We start from the raw sequence: 19,547 nt of genomic DNA, 5'->3' as shown, positions 1-19,547 counted from the left end.
CTCTTGTTACAAAATACTGTTGATTTATGTTGCTACATCCAAGTGACATTACATGTTATTGTGTGCTTGTGTGTGCGTCTCAGTGGTTTAGTCACTGCTGCCAGTTGCTTATGCATATTGTTTTCAAATAGAATGAAAAGTGTGCACCTGTGTACATCTTTTAAGATTCAAGCCAGCTTTGGCTGGTGACATAAATTTAATATATTGTGATTTGGGTACAGATAATTGAACTGACAGCATTCCTGGCTGGATTTTTTTTTTTTTAAATTGAGGCTTTTAGTTGAGGACATTCAATATTATTGGCTCCTCCTGCTCAAGCTGCCTGTTCCAACTATTGGCACAAACTGCCATGAAATTGCTTTGTTCTCTGGCTCTGATAACCTGGAAACTCACTGATCAGACCTGATTTACTAAAACTTGAAACAGATCCAGGGTAATATGATACTATCTTAATGTTTTTACTGGGATTTTATACTGATATAATTTTAGATTTTAGATATGGTTATTGTATGAACCCTTACATTGTAACCCTCCCTGATTCCATTTTGATGAGAAGGGTGGGATAGAAATCTAATAAAGAAATAAATAATTCTGTAGAATGGCCTTTCCAAAAATAAAAGGAAGGTGCCTCATTCCCTGCAAAGCTCTAAAACAGGGGTGGCCAACGGTAGCTCTCCAGAAGTTTTTTGCCTACAACTCCCATCAGCCCCAGCCATTGGCCTGCTGGCTGGGGCTGATGGGAGTTGTAGGTAAAAAAACATCTGGAGAGCTACCGTTGGCCACCCCTGCTCTAAAAGACTGTTAGGACTGATATCACAATGCAGTATTTAATCCAGGCAATATTTTTCTGGAACTATTGCATATTTATGGTTTTATTTGTTATTACTTTTCTTGAGTCTCCACAGATGGAGAAATGAGTGCAGAACACATTTTAAATAAATAAATAAATAAATCTACTGAGCATGTGGCAGTGGCAAACAGGCAAATTACATGCCTTTCCCGCGTTATTAAGCAAGGATTTTTTAAAATGAAATTTTCATAATACCCTTGTTCCAACCTGTGTTGTAGACACATTTTGAATATGATGTATATGCACAGTTGCAGTCATTCCTTCTGAAAAGGATAGTGTGGAACTTCAATAATAAAAATATATTCTGAAGCAATTAAATGACACACATTAAAAACTCCATTATCAGACATATCAACCACATGAAACAGAAGTTGCCCGAAACCGTCTCTTATCTCTTATCTCTTATTATCTATATTTTTAGACTGACCGTACTGTGTCAGCAAATAACCCATAGTAGCAATGATTCAATCATAATAAAACAAACAAAAAAATCCAAACATTTTCATGGGAAAGATTAAAATACATATTTCAAAATCACCTTACAATCCAAATAGCTAATGGACCCAGAGTACAGCAGTTAGTGTGCAGGTCAACTGTACAAACTGGCGTCCCTCATTGTCATCTTCATTTTTATGTCAGCGGCAACATACCTTGACATTTGGAAAGTAATACATTTATCTGTTTTCCAGTAACATGGCTAATTTATCCTAATCTGACCTTCCCAGGAAATGTGGCTCTCAGAAATCTTTTATGCTCAGCCTTGAGCACTGTAATGTGATATGAAACAAGCCCTCTATGGACCTACAGTCACAGGGGAAAACTTTTTCACTGTCAACTCTTTTACTAATCTACTCTGAGTATAGCTGAAGATGCTGAAGGAGGAACAGCCAACAGAAGGCAGACAAATTTGTTTGAAGCAATGTCTAAGGGTTGGAGAAACCAGGCAACCTCCTCTCCAGGGCTTTTTTTTTTTTTGGTAGCAGGAATTTGCATATTGGGCCATACACCCGATGTAGCCAATCCTCCAAGAGCTTACAGGACTCTCATTACAGGGCCTACTGTAAGCTCTTGGAGGACTGGCTACATCAGGGGCGTGTGGCCCAATATGCAAAGGAGTTCCTGCTACAAAAAAGCCCTGCTCCTTCCTAAATATAAAATCTAAAGATACCAAGATCAATCTTTTCAAGCTTATGCTTAGCTGATGAGCTATCCAAGAGCCCAAATGATGGAACACCAACTCGACAGCCATTTTCATGGTTTCTCATCTATTGCCCATTTATAATGATATACCCTTCTACTAAAGACCATGAACTTAGTTTTATCATAATTTACACTTAGAGTTGTTTTACAATTTGAGCTGAACTGTTTGAACAACTTTCTGAGACCATTTTTTGTATGGGAAATTAGTAACAGATTAACCGATTTCGCACACAACTCACCTCGGAGTCACGTCCCTCTTCACTGCGCAGCGTCTGCTCAGATTTCCCACCATCTGCGCCAGAGGAGCAGGAAGAGTCGTGGCTTCTGCCTCGCAAACGGAAACTGGGTTTTAGCGACTTCTGTTTGCGACGCAAAAGCCACGGCTCTTCCTGCTCCTCCGGCGCAGATGGTGGGAAATCCGACCAGACGCTGCGCGGTGAAGAGGGACGTGACTCCGAGGTGAGTTGTGTGCGAAATCGGTTGTCTGCATAGAGTAAAACTGAAATGGCCTTTCCTGACATGTATTCTACCATATCATTTATGAATTAAAAGTAATGGGATCAAAATACAACCTTGATGTATCGCTTTTTGAGTTTTTAACTGAGCTAGACAGTTGGACACAGACACCTAAACTGATTTTAAAGCTGTTGTAAAGGTCTTTAATATGCTCTAACATCCTATTATTAAAGTTCATATTAATTAATTTTTTCCACAAATGATATAGAACCAAATGTGGCTTTGAGATCAATAAATGTCACATAATTACCTAGATAATCCATTTGAATATTTATTAATAGGCCATTGCAACAGAAGCCAGAGGTCTAAGGTCAAATGTCCTGTCTAAATCCAATTTTCTCTTATGTTAACAAATCATTATTCTATACCATGTCTCTAGCTCCAGTAGAAGATGTCTTCTACTGAGTTTTCTTATAATATAAAACAGACTTATCGGCCTAAATTAGCTGGATCAGTGTGTTCATTCTTCTTATAAATTAGCACAACAATAGAAGAGGTCCAGTCCTGGGGAAACCTATCAGATATATCTATATGAGTAAACAGGATGGCTAAGACAGTTACCCAACAGTCCTGAGAGATTTTCAGCAAGTCAGGGGGAATAAAATTTTCACCTGGGCCTGTATTATTCCTGATTGCAAAGATCAGATTACTTTATTTCATTAATAGATACAGATGGCCACTCTGGTGATTTGGCTGGTGGCATTAACATGGGAATGTAAACTATGTTGCCCTCCTGAATTGGATCATTGAATAAATCATCAAAAAATGTTCTTCCCAGCAATTCTTAGATATGTAAGAGTCTACCTCATGGAATACTTTCCCTTCTGCAGTTGCAAGTATGCACCAAAACTTCGACATGTCTTTCTGAGTCAAGGCTAAAAAAAAACTCCTGCCATGACTTTCATGAATATTCACAAATCTTCCACACTTTCAAACACTTTGCCCAAAAGGTATCAACTACTTCTAATATTCAGTATGAAAGGTACCATCTAATTGTTTCAAAACTATAACCAAGATCTTTGCAGTGCCAACATGTATAAATATAATTGTAAGATCATCTTAACAACATCCAATAATTAAAAATATTCAGACACAATCCAATGACACATATCAAAAACCTTCTTATCATCAAACAAATCAATCACATGAGACAGAAGTTGCCGTAAAGTGTCCCTTATCTCCCACAATTTCTCTTGGTATTTTCAATATACCATTTTAAGTTTCAAACTCTTACAATGGCTCCTTATGAGGCCTAATATGACAACCCCATGACCAAGTTTAGTTCATAGTTAGGGATGGGCACAGACTTGAAAATCCCGGTTCAGTTTGTGAAGCAAACTGGCCCAATTCCCAAACCGGTTTGCAAACTAAACCCAAACTGGTCAAATGAAAAATATCCCCTGGGGTACTAGAGGTTCTGAAATCACTGGGTATCTCTAGATGACTCTTCTTTACATGCCCACCAAGTTTGGTAAAGTTTGGACACTGGGGGTTTGAGTTACAGACCCCCAAACAAGGTGCCCCAGGACACTGCTTTTCAATGAGAGGTTAGGCACCAGTTCAGGAGTGTACAGAATGGACACTAAGTGAGCTAGAGGCATCCAACTGGCACAGTACTTCCCAGGGATGCTCCTCCATTTGCCCCATAAGTTACATGTGGGCCAGATTTGCAGAGTCCAAGTTATGAACCCCCAAGCAACATGCCCCCATGAAAGTGCTTTTTGGAGAGATGTTGGATGTGGGTTCAGGAGTGCATAGACCAGATCACCCTCCATCCAACTCTGTGCTCTGTCATTCCAGTCCCAGAATGCTCCTGCAACTCCCAGGAGCTGTCATTCCAATTTGACAGCCCATCATTCCACTCTCAGAATGCTTCTGCTACTCTCAGGGCTGTGAATCCACTCTATACTCTGTCATTCCAGTCCCAGAATGCTTCTGTCACTCTCAAGGGCTGTCATTCCAGACCCATTTCTGTTACCCCCAGGGTCCATAATTCTACTCTGCAGGCTGTCATTCCATTCCCAAAACACTTCTGCTACTCCTAGGACCTGTCATCCTACTCTGCAACCTGTCACTCCCATCCCATAACACTTCTGCCACTCCCAAGGGCTGCACCCTACCATACCAGTCCCAGAACACTTCTGCTTCTCCCAGGGGCTATCATCCCACTCTGCATTCTATAATTCCAGTCTCAGGGCACAGATTCTGTTCCCAAGGGTTGTCATTCCACTTTGGGGATTCTAGTCCCAGAGTAATCTAATTGGTTCCAGAGATCTTAATGGAAAATCCATTATGCATTTTCTTTGCACTTTTTTTTGTGCTGCAATGTATTTCAATGGAGCCCATGCAAGTCAATTGGCATTCCTGGCTCCAACGGGCCTTAAAGCCTCTCCCATTGGTTTCTAATGAGCAGTCCTGTCATTCCTTTAAGTACATCCATGAATTCAAGCCTGGTTTGTCCATCCTTTGTAGCAAAAAAATCAAACAGAAAAAAACCCTCAGAAACACAATGGGAGAATCCAGGGAAGGCAACTCCTGATCCCAAATAAGTCACTAAATTCCACCAGCAAAACTGTTTCCAATTGCAAGGACATTCTTCCCCAAAATGCACACTCCTCCAGTGCTTATATGCATTTCCCCTCCCACTTGGATGAAATGGACCTCTGTTATTGGGAAGCACCATTGGCTACCAAGCTTGGGATGGTCTCTATTTGTGTTTTAGGGCTGGAAAATTCCACCCCCACCAGCACACGGAAGTTTCTGGGTGGGATTTCTTCTCCAAGTGCTCCTAAGCTTCCGTGAAAAGCTTGGAGATGTCTGTGCCAAGCACACAATTCCTTAGCCACACCTCCTGAGTTTTGAACTGGGCAAAGTTTGGCCCAGACTTCCCAACCTGTACCAGTTTGTGCCCATAATACTTCATAATTATCCCCGTCATAGGCATATTAGTTGGCAGTACTGCTCTTCATGGAAATTGCTAGTGAAATCACTTCCAAAGTCCCAGAATATGCTCTGAAAACCCACAATACAGTATACTAGCTGAAACTATGCAAGGATAGGTCTGTTGAGTGCTATAGATCCATTCTGGGAACTGACAGTAATTCAGAATACACCTTATTTTATTTATTTTGATTTATATTCCTCCCGCTCCATACGGGCTCAGGGCAGCGAACAACCAATAAAACAAGGTATAAAACATTAAAACAATTATATTCAATAAAATCAATAAATCACAAGTTCTTGCAGGCCTAGAAAATCGGAAATTTTGAAAGAAACTTCAATTATTAGTTTGGCTAAATGCTTAAATAATAGGCTGAGACCACAAACTCATCAGTCTGTTAAGATACTGAACCATCAAAGAGGAGCTTCACAGAACAGATTCAGTTAGATTCAAAGGATTCATAGTGGCAACCAGATCTCGCCTGCCTCCCCCTTCCTGGTACACCTCACTGCATTCACTGAAGTGCTGGGCTGGTGGGTGCAGATAGGATTTTCAAGTGCATTTAGTATGGAGGTCTGCATTTGGAGAAGGGAACTAGTGAACATTTTGTCCCCTTTTGCACTCTGATATGCCTGTTCACTTTCAGAAGCCTCCTTTGGCTCCAGCCCATCTTTGACAAGGAGTGAGAGACATGAGAGTGAGTTGTAAATCTGCTTTTCATGATTGCTTTCCATGCTCAAAGACGAAAACTGTAAATCTTTGCCAATGATGCATACGAACTAGACAACACAAAGTAAAGATGTTACACTTTAAAGCACAAAAAAGAGATGTTCACTTGAACATCTGCCTTTCCCACTTCCTTGCAGTGTCAGGAATCATTTCTGATTTCAGTGACTTCTTGGGTTCTCAGCGAATGGGGAACAAATAATAATTTTGCTTAAGCTCTACAAAGACTTTCTCATATATTGCAAAAACAGTATGGCTGAAATTATGGACCCAACATAAAATCAGCACTTGTAAGTGGTTTCACTACAGACACTTTTGTATTAGATCATATTCTAACAACCATGTTAACCCTTCACTTCTTTTTTAAAAAAGTATCATTGTAATACTATCTTTACCTGGGAATATTGCTCACGTTCAAGTTCTTGACTAGAACCAGACCCTGTTGTCTGATTATAACGGTGCATTTTCATTTTCATCTGTCTTGTTCGCTCCTCCACTACTAAATTTGCTGTAAAACACATAATGGAAGCCTATTAAAAGAGATGAAACACTTGAAATAATATATGGTTCAGATGCAACTTTGACCTTATTTCAGCCCGAACAAGAAGTATTCAAACAAGAAAACAAGCAGGACATGAACACAGAACACAGGAATCTAATGCTATTATAATTACTTCACTTGCTTGCAATAGTTACGAGACAATTTTTTAGTCTGCCACATATTTGTTGCTTGCGTAAGATCTGAGAACCCAAAAAGATGTACGCTTATTAATTATTCTTCAATAGTGATGGACCGTCTAGGAATAGAACTGTAGCATTCAATGACCTAACCATTTAATATTTAATAATGGAAGAGGGTGTAGAGCATGTTTGGCATGCAGAATTCAAATTCAAATTTTGGCATTTTCAGTTCAAAGGATCCACAAATAGTGGATGTTGGGGGAACAAAACCTCCTTTGTCTAGTTTCAGACATTCTGGACTAAATGGACAAATGGATCACTATAAAATAGCTTAATATATTTAACATAACAACTTTAACTGTGTTAGTATGTTACTCTATTGAAAACAAAATGCTGTCATTATGTGCTATGTGAGTTCTAAGCAATCCTTGCACCATTTGCTGTATAACTGCTTAAACTGCAACCAGCCAGGAAAAAAAAAATCTTGTATGAGCTCTTCTGGCTAGGTAACCAATTCAGATGTCTAATTCCTTACAATGCAATCTGTGTAGAAGAAGACTTCAACAGGTCATGCTTAATTTGATTGTGTAGCTTTATATTTATTATTTATACAAGATTACCAGTATTCATACCATAAAAAGGCACATCCCTGCCCCATAAGAGATAAAAACTAAACAGTGGAGAAAACAAAGGGAAGAAATGAGGAAAGAAGATGGACTGCTGCAATTACATGTACTTGGGAATGGGATTAAAGGTTTAAACAACAGGTCCCCAAAGTTGTTGGTACTTCCCCCGGGGGGCAGTGGGATTACCTAGGGGTTGCTAAGAGGCAAAGGGGCAGCAGTGGGCACTGGAGGTGGACCTTTAAGCCATGTTGTTTATTTATTTACCATTGATCAGGCTATGGCACCATGCTGGCAAATGGCACTGCAAATTTCTGCCTCTGAATAGTGCTGAAACCTGGTGAAAATATTGGATTTTTTACTAATTTGCCACCAGAGCTGCAGTCAGACCAGTATTAATGCATCTTGAGAATCTGTTGTCATCTTGTGTGTTTTTGTCTTTAAGTCATTTTTCAATTTTTTGCTGGTAAGTCCTTAACATAATAGTATTGAGTGTGGTATTTATTTTCCTGTGTTCTCGGTTACTGAACCCGTGGGTTAAGAAGTGCACGTTTTATCTATGTGGGTTTTTTTTTGGCAATTAGCCCAATATTAATAGTTCTAGGTTATATAAGGATTTAAAATTTCTCATTAACTCTCTTCAAAAAGGAAAAAAAATCAAAGGGTAGAAGGAAAAATTGGGTAATTAGGGAAGAATTTAAGGTATAAATAAGTAAAAAGTTTAGTAATGAGTGAGGAAATTATGGTAAATAAATATAAATATTGGGGGAAAATGGGTATATTTTTGGCAAAAAAAAAATAAACAAACCTGTAGTGGTTAAAAGTGCTGGACTAGGATCTGGAAGATCCAGGTTCAAATCTCCACTTGTGCCATGAAAACTTGCTGGGTGCCTTGGGCCAGTCACACTCTCTCAGCCTAACCTACCTCACAGGGGTGTTGTGAGGATAAAATGGAGGTGAGGAGAAGGATGTATGTCACTTTGGGTCTTTATTGGAGACAAAGGCATAGTATAAATGAATTAAATAAATAAATAATTCAGAATTGCAGTAATAAAATGAAAGAAAAATAAAAGTATTAAAGGAGGGTATAAATTAAAATTGTTTTCTTGATTCCTTTAAGTTCAATCCATTTTTCTTTCTTTCTTTTTTTGGTTGAGAAAGTTTTGGTGTTCCAGAACTTTTCATGTATACCATTCTGTCAAACATTTCAATGTATAATCCAGTATCCTTCAATAGTTTTTTGTATTTTAAAACAGAAACTCATATTCCCAGTCAAGCATTATTTTATGAATAAATGAATTTTATAAAACTTGTAAATATGTAACAATTCTGTACATCAATTTTCCAAAAATATACCAAAATTTTTCCAATATATATTAGTATATAGAGTTATTTATCATCTAATTACCAGAATTTTTATTATGGTTACCCATAATTTCCCTTCAATTACCAAGTTTTTTCACCTTAACCCACAAACTGAAGTCCTTTGGCTATCAAAAGGGCAACTATGTAAGATGCTTTTACAACTTTTTTGATACCGTTATGGAGGTTTTTCTTTTAAGACATGAATGCTTTGCTCAGTGATGAACTCAAAGAAATCAGGCATAACATTGCCTATGTATCAAAACTATTTGTAAAGTTAAATTAAATTAATTTGCAATTGCAAAGAAATGAGGCTAGTCTTATCTGGCATCATTACATTTAGGTCAAAGTTAACTCTCTTCAAAGGCAATATTGGCCGTTGCAAACTTTACCAATTTCTGAGCCTGTCAGAACTAGAGAATAAAGGTGGGATACATGATGATGATATGTGGGTTTTCTGTGCCTATTTGGATATGCTCCATGAAAAAGTGTCTGAGCAATTTGAGGGTATAATGGAAATTCAAGATTGAGTGATAATTTTCAGATACTGAGGAAGTTGGGGTAGTGTACAAAGAACTAATTGCTCCTTGTTGCAATTCCAACTTCCTATATGATGGAGTGTGGTTTTATTGTGGTCATCCAACTTCTCTCCAAGCAAAGAAATCAACTCTAAATTACTAAACCTGATTATTTAAGACTCCTGCTCAGTGACTTTAAACCAGATATTGAAAAACTGGTATCACTTCATCAAGCCTATCCATTACATTAAGAATTTACTGAACAGAGGAATTACTAAATGTTGTATCTATGATTCTTGGTAATTGACTATCAGGCTATGAATAAATGGTATCACTGGATCAAGTTCATTAATTGTAAAAAATAAATTAACCTAAATATTTAACTGAATTTTCAATAAATATCCAATTAATTGTTATTGATTTGAATTTTATTGTTATAATCTTCCTTGGTTACAATGCTTTTTTATAGGGTGGTGTAGGGAGTGCTGGCGGCATGTTTATGGAGCCAAGTGGGCAGTGACCTGAAAAAGGCAGGGATCACAGGGCCAGATGTACTGTGCGGCAGCCTCACTGGGGCTGGCTGGCCAGCCAGAATTGCTGCAGTATCTGGAAAAGCTACTGTCACAGTTCAGTTTGCACTTGATTATCCCAGATGATGTGGCCTAATATGCTAATGAGTGTGTGACCTAATATGCTAGGGGATGTGGTCTAATATGCAACTGAGTTCCTGCTGGGCTTTTTCTACAAAAAAGCCCTGGACCTAGGCATTTGCCTAGGGCGGCGGGCTGAGTGTGTGTGTGTGTGTGTGTGTGTGCCAGATTAGGCTCTCCCCCACATGATTTCAAATAGAAAAACAATTATTTGCATTAATGTTGCTGAACTGAATCTTTCTCCCTCAGCGGAGCACTGTTTTTTAAGTCAATATTTTTTTATGGCCTGCGAATGAATAAATATCCATATGGCCCTTGGTAGAAAAAAAGGTTCCCCACCCCTGGACTAGGAGAAAGACATAATACCACACACATGTTCTGTATGTGGTACTGGCCCTGGCTCCAACCTGATGGAACTCTCTGCCAAACAATTGTCATGCCCTGGAGGACTTAATGCAATTCCACAGGAACTTTAAGGCAGAAATGTTCTGCCATGCTTTTGTTGAGAACAGTGATAGCTCCCATCTGGTCTGGCACATCGGTTCTGGCACAATTTGAAGTTTCCTAACGCTGTCTAATTAGGCTACTTGTATTTGTTATTTTACTGCTTTTAATTGTGTATTTGATTTATGATCGTGTCTTGTAAGTAAGTGAGTACTCAGCTTGCGGGGGGGGGGGGGAAGTGTAAAGACTGGGGAAGGCAATGGCAAAACACCTTGTAAAAAGTCTGCCATGAAAACGTTGTAAAAGCAACGTCACCCCAGAGTCGGAAACGACTGGTGCTTGCACAGGCAACCTTTCCTTTCCTTGTCTTGATGCCCTGAACCCTGGTTACAGGGAAGGGTAGTCTAGAAATTTAATTTAATAATAAATAAATAAATCCCATACATAAGCATCACCAAGGGACAATGGGCACAACTGTAAGAAATAGTAAGGGACTTTCAAGCAGCTGAGATTAAGGTATTTATACTACGTCTTGCTGGGCGTAAAGTGTAAATGACTGAGGAAGGCAATGGCAAACCACCTCGTAAAAAGTCTGCCTTGAAAACATTGTAAAAGCAACGTCACCCCAGAGTCGGAAATGACTGGTGCTTGCACAGGGGACCTTTCCTTTCCTTGTCTTGATGCCCTGAACCCTGGTTACAGGGAAGGGTAGTCTAGAAATTTAATTTAATAATAAATAAATAAATCCCATACATAAGCATCACCAAGGGAGAATGGGCACAACTGTAAGAAATAGTAAGGGACTTTCAAGCAGCTGAGGTTAAGGTATTTATACTATGTCTTGCTGGGGGTAAAGTGTAAATGACTGGGGAAGGCAATGGCAAACCACCCCGTAAAATGTCTGCTATGAAAATGTTGTGAAAGCAACCTCACCAGAGTCAGAAACGACTGGTGCTAGCACAGGGGATTACCTTTACCTTTTACTATGTCTTTAGTTTTGAATGAAAGTTTTCAAGACTAGACCTGATCTTAGCAAATGCAGAAAATAGATTTAGAACCTAGTAGTTGGGGAGTAGAATCTTTATTACTTGTGTTGCTCTTTCTTTTTTAAAGGTCATAATTCATATACATATTTTATATTCTAGTTAAAAATAGAGAAAAATAAATATCAAAACAATACATTTGCCATATGTTTTTTGTGCTATGGTATGCAGCACATTCCAGAGAAATGAAAAGTATTAAAATCAAGGGAAATGTGATTGTGAACTATAGGACTGTGAAGTCAAAGAAGATGTCTGAGTGGATGGCTTCAAAGTTTATGGATGATACCAGGGTTGTGGTGGTGGTGCCAGGGTTGTGGTGGTGGTGAAACTGGAAAGTGCCATCAAGTCACAGCTACTGATTGAGACCTACTCCCAATAGGTTCGCAGACTAAAACATTGTTGCTTCAAAACATAGGAGTACATGTAGAGCAGCTGAACTGTTCACATGGAGTCTTTGCTGAACAGTTTTTTTCTGTGAATGCTATGATTACCATAAAAACCTGAAATGAAGATATTTGTAAGCCTTTCCTCAGAAACAGGGCAGGTGTATCCCTGAATGGGATATATCATGCTTGGGACATATCTAAAGAAAGACAAGCAAAACTCTGAAGATTGGCTCTTTCCTTCCTCCTTTCCAATGCAATCCACTGGCCCACCCTGACCCCACCCCACCCCAATGCTGCTCCCAGTGGAAAGAGTTTTAAAAGGGTAGGGAGAGGTGCAGAGAGAAGAGTGATGGGGAACTCACATCCACTCTCTTTCTGGCCTAGACATGCAGCAGCAGCCCATGACCCAGTCTTCACATGAGTAGCAGTCAATGGATAGAAGACAGGAAAACTTGCATGCCAGAGAGTGTCTCTTCTTCCCTTTTCACCTGCCCTCTTCATGTCAGTGAACCCGAAATCACACAGCCAGATACCAAAAAAAACAAATCTGAATATTAATGCATGTCATATTTTTAATCATTTTTGTTATTATGAGTTACCAAAAATGACTTTATTTTGTTTGGTTAAATAATGGAAAGTATATATCTAAACTGTAACTGCCTTTCAAATTATTTTTAAGACACCTATTCTAAATTGTACATCTTCTATACAGAGAACTATGAATGCCTATTTGAAACATTTGTCTTATAAAATGCCACAAACTAAATAAGGGTACACTTTCAGAATACTTCCCTTCAACTTAATTTTTTTTCATGAGGATTTATAAACATATATGTAAATAACATCCAGAGCAAGTAGGTAAGGATTATGACCTTTAGACCACAGTTCTTAAAATAATAATAAAATATTCCTTTCACTTTTACAAAGGCTGTGCTATCAGAAAACATTGTGATTTTCATCCAGATGGTGCTATTTATTAGTCCATATATTACCTGAACAACACAGCCTGTAACCCAAACTCAATAAGAGTTGGTTCTGATGACCGTGCCATTTATGCATGCTTCATTATGCATGTTGATTTACACATGTGGTCTCACTGATCATACACTCAGCCTTCAGGCTCTCCAGATGTCCATATATGGGACTCCTGCTTGCATGGCAACTAGTTGCAAAATACTCCAACCTCTTTAGTTATGAATTGGGAGGTCAGTTGTGATTGGTGCTATATTTGATAAATGTTTCTTTTGCAGACCTGATGTAAACTAGATTCCCATGAATAAAGCCGGAACCATAAGTCCTTTACATTGGACAGGGATGTTGAGTGTGATCTTGCTTGGATACCACTGTGCATAGCTTGTAAGTTTGTCAGTTTGTCAGCTTGTCAGTTTGTCAGCTTGTAAGTTTGCCATAGAAATAAGAGCCAGGTTATACACTAGTGCTTGTTCAGAAAGCTCCCTCAGAAACAGGCAGAGAAAACTGCTAAGGATCACAATCAAATATGGAGAAAAGTAGATGTCCCTGCCTGACTTTCTCATTCTGTTATTTATCTCTGAGTATCTTCTCCTCAACAGCTACTTTCCCTCATTTCTTCCCCTCCAAACAATTAAAGAAAATTAACCATTATTGGCAAAGATAACTAACGAAAGTAAACCTGTGGCTCCTTCTTCCCCTACATATATGAATGTAGTACTGTCCACCTTTCTCTGGAACTTTCAAAATTCTCAGGAAGTATAGCTAGACTGTGAAGTATTAATTTGGAATACTGTGTATAATTCTGGTCACCACACCTCCAAAAAGATATTTCAGCACTGGAAAAAGTGCTGAAAGGGCCAATAGAATGATTAAAGTGTTGGAACACTTTCCCTATGAAGAAAGGTTAAAACGTTTGGGGCTCTTTAGCTTGGAGAAATGTCAACTGAGGGGTGACATGATAGAGGTTTACAAGATTGTGCATGGGATAGAGAAGGTAGAGAAAGAAGTACTTTTCTTCCTTTTTCACAATATGAGAACACTTGGAGATTCTGGCCTAGACATGCAGCAGCAGCCCATGACCTGTCTTCACATGAGTAGCAGTCAAGGGATAGAAGACAGGAAAACTTGCATGCCAGAGAGTGTCTCTTCTTCCCTTTTCACCTGCCCTCTTCATGTCAGTGAACCCGAAATCACACAGTCAGATACCAAAATAACAACTGGTTACAACTGAAAAAAGGAAGTACTTCTTCACCCAAAGGGGGATTAACACATTAAATTCACTGCCACAAGAGGTGGTGGCAGTTGCCAGCATATACAGCTTCAAGATGGTATTGGATAAAGATATGGAGCAGAGGTCCATCAGTGGCTATTAGTCACAGTGCATTGTTGGAACTTTCTGTCTGGGGCAGTGATGCTCTGTATTCTTGGTGCTTGGGGGGGCATAGTGGGAGGGCTTCTAGTGTCCTGTCCCTGCTAATGGACCTCCTGATGGCACCTGGTTTTTTTGGCCAATGTGTGACACAGAGTGTTGGATTGGATAGGCCACTGGCCTGATCCAACATTTATGTTCTTAAAGTGTAGTCTTCCTCAGTGACCGGTTGGTCTCAGAGGATTTTTTTTAGTAATATACACAGAATTCTCCTGCAAGTTAAACAGACCAATGGAAATTCATACCTTGATTATGGTATGACTACCAGTTAACTATATATCTGTGCACTGTTATGTTTGACTGGAATAGTCAATTTAGTGATAATTTAGAGACTGGGCACTTAATTTCTCTGTGAGTTGTACTTACTGTATCTATAATTCCAGAAAGGTTGAAAGAATGCTCAGTTCGGTTGGAATGGGCAAGGACAATTATCGATGGTTGTCAGAATGACAAAACAGGATTTACAAAAACCGTAGTGCAAGATAAACAGATTTAGTAAGACGTTACACAGGTATACTTGAACCGACTGACATTGTTAAGCCTTAAGATGTCACTGGACTCCTGTTTTATTTTAGTTATCAACAATGATACTCTAGTTATGCAGTTATGATCCTTAGCCCAGATGAGGAGGCAGATATATAGAAAACAAAGATAAATTCTAGAAGGGAATTCTGCTCCTTCTTGTAGTTATTCAGTTGACAACTTTCAAAGCAGAGCAACAAAATCCATTTAAAGAAATAAGTTCAGAAACCCTAAAAATATAAAAGTTAACAAAGCCACATTAGTAAAGAACCATAAAACACAAAGAAACTTGCATTTACCTCCAGTGTCCCAATTTCTAAATAATAGAGCTTTCAAAACTACAGAAAAATGCTACGATTTCTGTCTCTCCTTTGCTTTTTTAAAAAACCCATTCTTCATTCTTGAAAGATGAAAGAGTTATTGGGTATTACTGACAGAGTGCAACTCACAGAGAAATACTGAGTTGGCTACATTCTTAAGTTACATCCAGTGACACTCCTGACAAATGGGACATATATGAAAACAGTACAAGGAGTGGCTTTTCCAATATGGGAATATTATATCTTTTTAAAAAACTAACTAGAAGCAGTTTGGGTACCCTACAACTAACCATTGCTTCTACAAATGAGAGCATGGTAATTTTGTACTGTAGAGCTCCCTGAAGCCAAAATGTCTCCTTCCAAAATGTTCTAGATTAACAGCTTCCGAAAAATGTAATATCTTTTGTAGAATGTATCATTATAGAGCAGAAGAGGAGCTACAAAGTTTTTTAAACTTCCAAAACACAGAGATTGGTCTATTTTGCTGTGGTGACCACAAGGGCTGACTATAGTAATGAACTCTATACCTTGAAGCTGGTACAGAATTTACTATTGGGAGCTAGGTGGACTATGCATATTGTACCCATTCTTCAGCCACTCCATTGATAACCTATCAGTTACTGGGTTCAAATCAAGATCCTAGTTATCACCTAAAAAGGCCTTCATTGCCCTGCACCCACATATCTGCAGGACTACCTCATCTGCTTTGCTATGCTGAGACTACTTCCCTTGTCTAAGCAAAGCCTTCTAAAAAGTATCACCCTGCAAAAGGGTAAAAGTTATTTATTTATTTACTTTATTTATAGTCTGTCATTCTCACTTGGACTCAAGCAGATTACAAAGAGTTAGTCAATACAATTAACAAAATCATGTATTAAATTAACAATGCAATAGGAATTAGGGTTGCAGAACAAACCAGAAGTCTAAAAACCAAACTGAAGCAAAGCATAAGTGTTAACATGACATATGGCAGTTGTTGATTTTGCCCATTTGCAGTTTGGCACCTGCAGGAAACCCTGCTCTAATGAGTGAAGCTGTCATGACAGAGTGTAGGGGAGAGGTGGTCACATAGATATTTATAATTTAAATTTATGGATTGCCAGTCCCTGAGTTCAAAGAGCACTGGGTGATAAACAACAGTAGGATAAAAGACATCATAAAGGTAAAAGTAGTCCCCTGTGCAAGCACCAGTCGTTTCTGACTCTGGGGTGACGTTGCTTTCACAATGTTTTCATGGCAGACTTTTTACAGGGTGGTTTGCCATTGCCTTCCCCAGTCATTTACACTTTGCCCGCAGCAACCTGGGTACTCATTTTACCGACCTCGGAAGCATGGAAGGCTGAGTCAGCCTCGAGCCTGAACCCAGCTTCCGCGGGGATTAAACTCAGGTCGTGAGCAGAGCTTAGGACTGCAGTACGCAGCTTTACCACTCTGTGTCACAGGGCTCTCTAAAGACATCATAGACATTGTTAAAAAATAATATAAATTATTTATTATGTTCTTTAAAAATTTGAAGGGCTTTGTATGTGATAGCAAATATCTTACATTGATCCTGGTAACTGATGGGCAGCTATACATGTCTGAGGGATCAGAGTAATATGTGTGCTTTATCTAGCTCCCAATAATAGCCAATCCAGGGCATTCTGCAGCAATGGGAGTTTCCAAATCGATTTTGAGAGATCAATGTACAGTACATTACAGTATTTTAGTCTCAGTGTTGCTGTAATATGGATCAAGGTGGCCAGATCACCAATATCAAGGTAAAGGGCCATCTTTCAGGCTAGGCTGAGTTACAAGAAAGCCTTTTTTGCAACTTGCTTTTCAAGTAATAGCATTGGGTCCTGTATAACCACAGGGCTTGTAAGGGTCAACTGAACTCCATCAGGTCAGCAAGGGTCAACTGAACTCCATCAAAAGCGGGAAGCACAATTTCATTCAAAGTCTCCCCCTTCCCAACCAATCACTACCACATCACCAGGGGATTTGGATAAGGATATGTAGAACTGGGTATTATCCAGCTGCAAAGCTATGAATAATTTGTCCTAAGGGCTTAGAGATAGAGATTGAAAAGCTTGTGGTATACAACTGTGCCCTGTGGAACTCCACAGGGTAGGTTCCACACTGATGCAACTCTTCTCCAACAGCAACCCTGTGAGTCTGATTCATGAAGAGTGATTTGAACCAGTTCAATGTGCGTCCCTTATATGTACTTCTGCCTCCAAGTGCCTCAACAAGATGGCATGATCTATTGTTTCAAAGGCTGCAGATAATAATAACAAATAAGCATGGCATTTTTTAGTTTCTGCTGTGACCCTTGCGGTTTTTCTTGATGCTTTTTAAAAAAAATTGCATAGCCAAATCCTACTACCCCCCACCAATTTTAAACAAAATATCTCAAGAGTTTTAAGCATGTTTGTATTTTAAGAAAAAATATCTTTAATTGTGTTTGTATCTTTTATAAAGTTTATATCTCTGCATCCTGGTATTACATTTTATGACATTCATGACCCAGCTCCACAAAGTCCCATTTATGTCAGATCCGGCCCTCATAACAAATGAGTTCAACACTCCGCTATGGATAACCACCTCTTTGAATGGCTAAGGGAAGTTGTCCTGAGTTAGTGACTGATTTATAATAGATACTAAGGGCATACTGATGAGATCTTTTCATGATTTTAGCAACTAGGATGGAAAAGGATCCAGAGTACAAATAGTGGCCTCCACCAGTCTCAGGATCTCGCCAACATCCATCATAGGAACTGGATTGATAGCTGTTTGTATGTGTGCATTCTTCTTCATCCTACAGAGGTCAGGAAGGATCCCATATTGCTATCATTCTACAGATTGTATAAAATAGAGTTGTTCAGGAGGACATTCCTATGAATGGAAGAGGACTGTAGTCTCTTTCACAGTTTACTGTATTATCTTGCTCTTACTGCTAATCTTCTAATTTAATTTTCTGGATTGTTTAAGATATATCATATTTTAACACTGTTTTCTACTTTTTGTAATCCTAGTCCTACTGCATTGTTTATTGAATGTCTTATGGTATTTGAGTATATTGTTTTGTATTGTGTCATCTTCCTTGAGTCTCAGTGAGAAAGCTAGGTTATAAATCACGGGTGGGGAATGTCAGGCCCGAGGGCTGTTTGTGGCCCTCAAGAGCACTTGGTCTGGTCCTCAGGGAACCTGAGTGGTGAGCATTGTGAAGGACTGCTGCTGGGGTATGTGGGTGCCTTTAAAGTTCTGCTGGGAGCAGCTGCAGTTTCCACATGAAAGGAGGGAGAGAGGGGTGACAGGGGTGGGGGGTGGGAGCCAGCTACCAGCCAACAGTTCAATTTGCACTTGATTATCCCAGATGGTGTGGCCCGGCATAATATACTAATATTAGGGGATGTGGTCTAATATGCTAATGAGTTTCTGCTGGGCTTTTTCTACAAAAAAAGCCTTGAATCTAGGCAAGCCAGGAGGTGCGTGCCAAATTAGACTCGCCCCACATGACTTCAAATAGAAAAACAATTATTTGCATTAATTTTGCCAGCCTGAATTGTTCTCCCTTGGCGAAGCACTGTTTTTTAAATTGATAATTTTGTATGGCCCGTGAATGACGTTATAAGTATTCAAATGGCCCTTGGCAGAAAAAAGGTTTCCCACCCCTGTTATAAATAAAGAAAAAAACCCAAACTGCTTTGAAACAAAGGCTTTTTTGTCCTTGATAATTCTGACACCACAAATGACAACTAAAGAAAAATTACTTCTGGAATGACCAGTCTTATAAATAAACAAGAGCCTTCCATACATTCAGAGAACCCAAGCCAAATATGGGCAAGATTAAGACTGAAAGATGGCAGCACTAATTCTTGAGCTTGGAGGGGGGGGGGGGGATGGTGGTTCCTTTAGCTTAGAAAGCAGGTCAGAACCACACTACTTCTATGAAACATACACAAATTGGCCTATATTTTTTTTGGGGGGGGGGGGGCGGAATGAACAACTTCGGAAAGTTCCTGGCCACAATAATCATTTTCATAAAGTCAATAGAACAGCACTGCATACATCAAATGGAGAACTGGACAAAGTCTTCATGACCAAATTCAGGTTTGGGGAAGGAAATCCATGCACAACTGGGGAAAAACAAGAGTGTCTACCCTTGAAACTCATTGTATATTAAAATGAATGGAGGTCCTATAAAACATTATGGGATAAAAAGATGAATGGAGGTCTTATGTGGTTAATCACAGGAGATGATACTTGCCAGGCGACCACCTGTTCTTCAGAGTATTTGGGTTCAGTGCCTTATCTACTGTATCTTGCACAAATATATGGCAGAAATTGACTTTGACAGAGTTGATCTTAAGACACAAAGG

At 39.1% G+C, this 19,547-nt stretch overlaps 1 protein-coding gene across 33 annotated transcripts in view; it reads right to left on the bottom strand.

Moving 5' to 3' along the window:
- The window catches only part of RIMS1 (regulating synaptic membrane exocytosis 1), a 479,645-nt gene that overhangs the window by 79,908 nt on the left and 380,190 nt on the right, over positions 1-19,547 (bottom strand). For 23 of the 33 annotated variants that reach the window (XM_060235941.1, XM_060235653.1, XM_060235663.1 and 20 more), the window contains one exon: positions 6,629-6,741. The exons of the other annotated variants lie outside the window; for them this stretch is intronic. In XM_060235941.1, the coding sequence (XP_060091924.1) occupies positions 6,629-6,741 (113 nt within the window). The remainder of the gene's footprint in view (positions 1-6,628; positions 6,742-19,547) is intronic. 33 annotated transcript variants of the gene reach the window in all.

The sequence above is a fragment of the Heteronotia binoei genome, chromosome 1, assembly GCF_032191835.1.
Source record: "Heteronotia binoei isolate CCM8104 ecotype False Entrance Well chromosome 1, APGP_CSIRO_Hbin_v1, whole genome shotgun sequence".
NCBI classification, from domain to species: Eukaryota; Metazoa; Chordata; class Lepidosauria; order Squamata; family Gekkonidae; genus Heteronotia; species Heteronotia binoei.
This window is presented reverse-complemented; position numbering and strand designations above follow the sequence as displayed.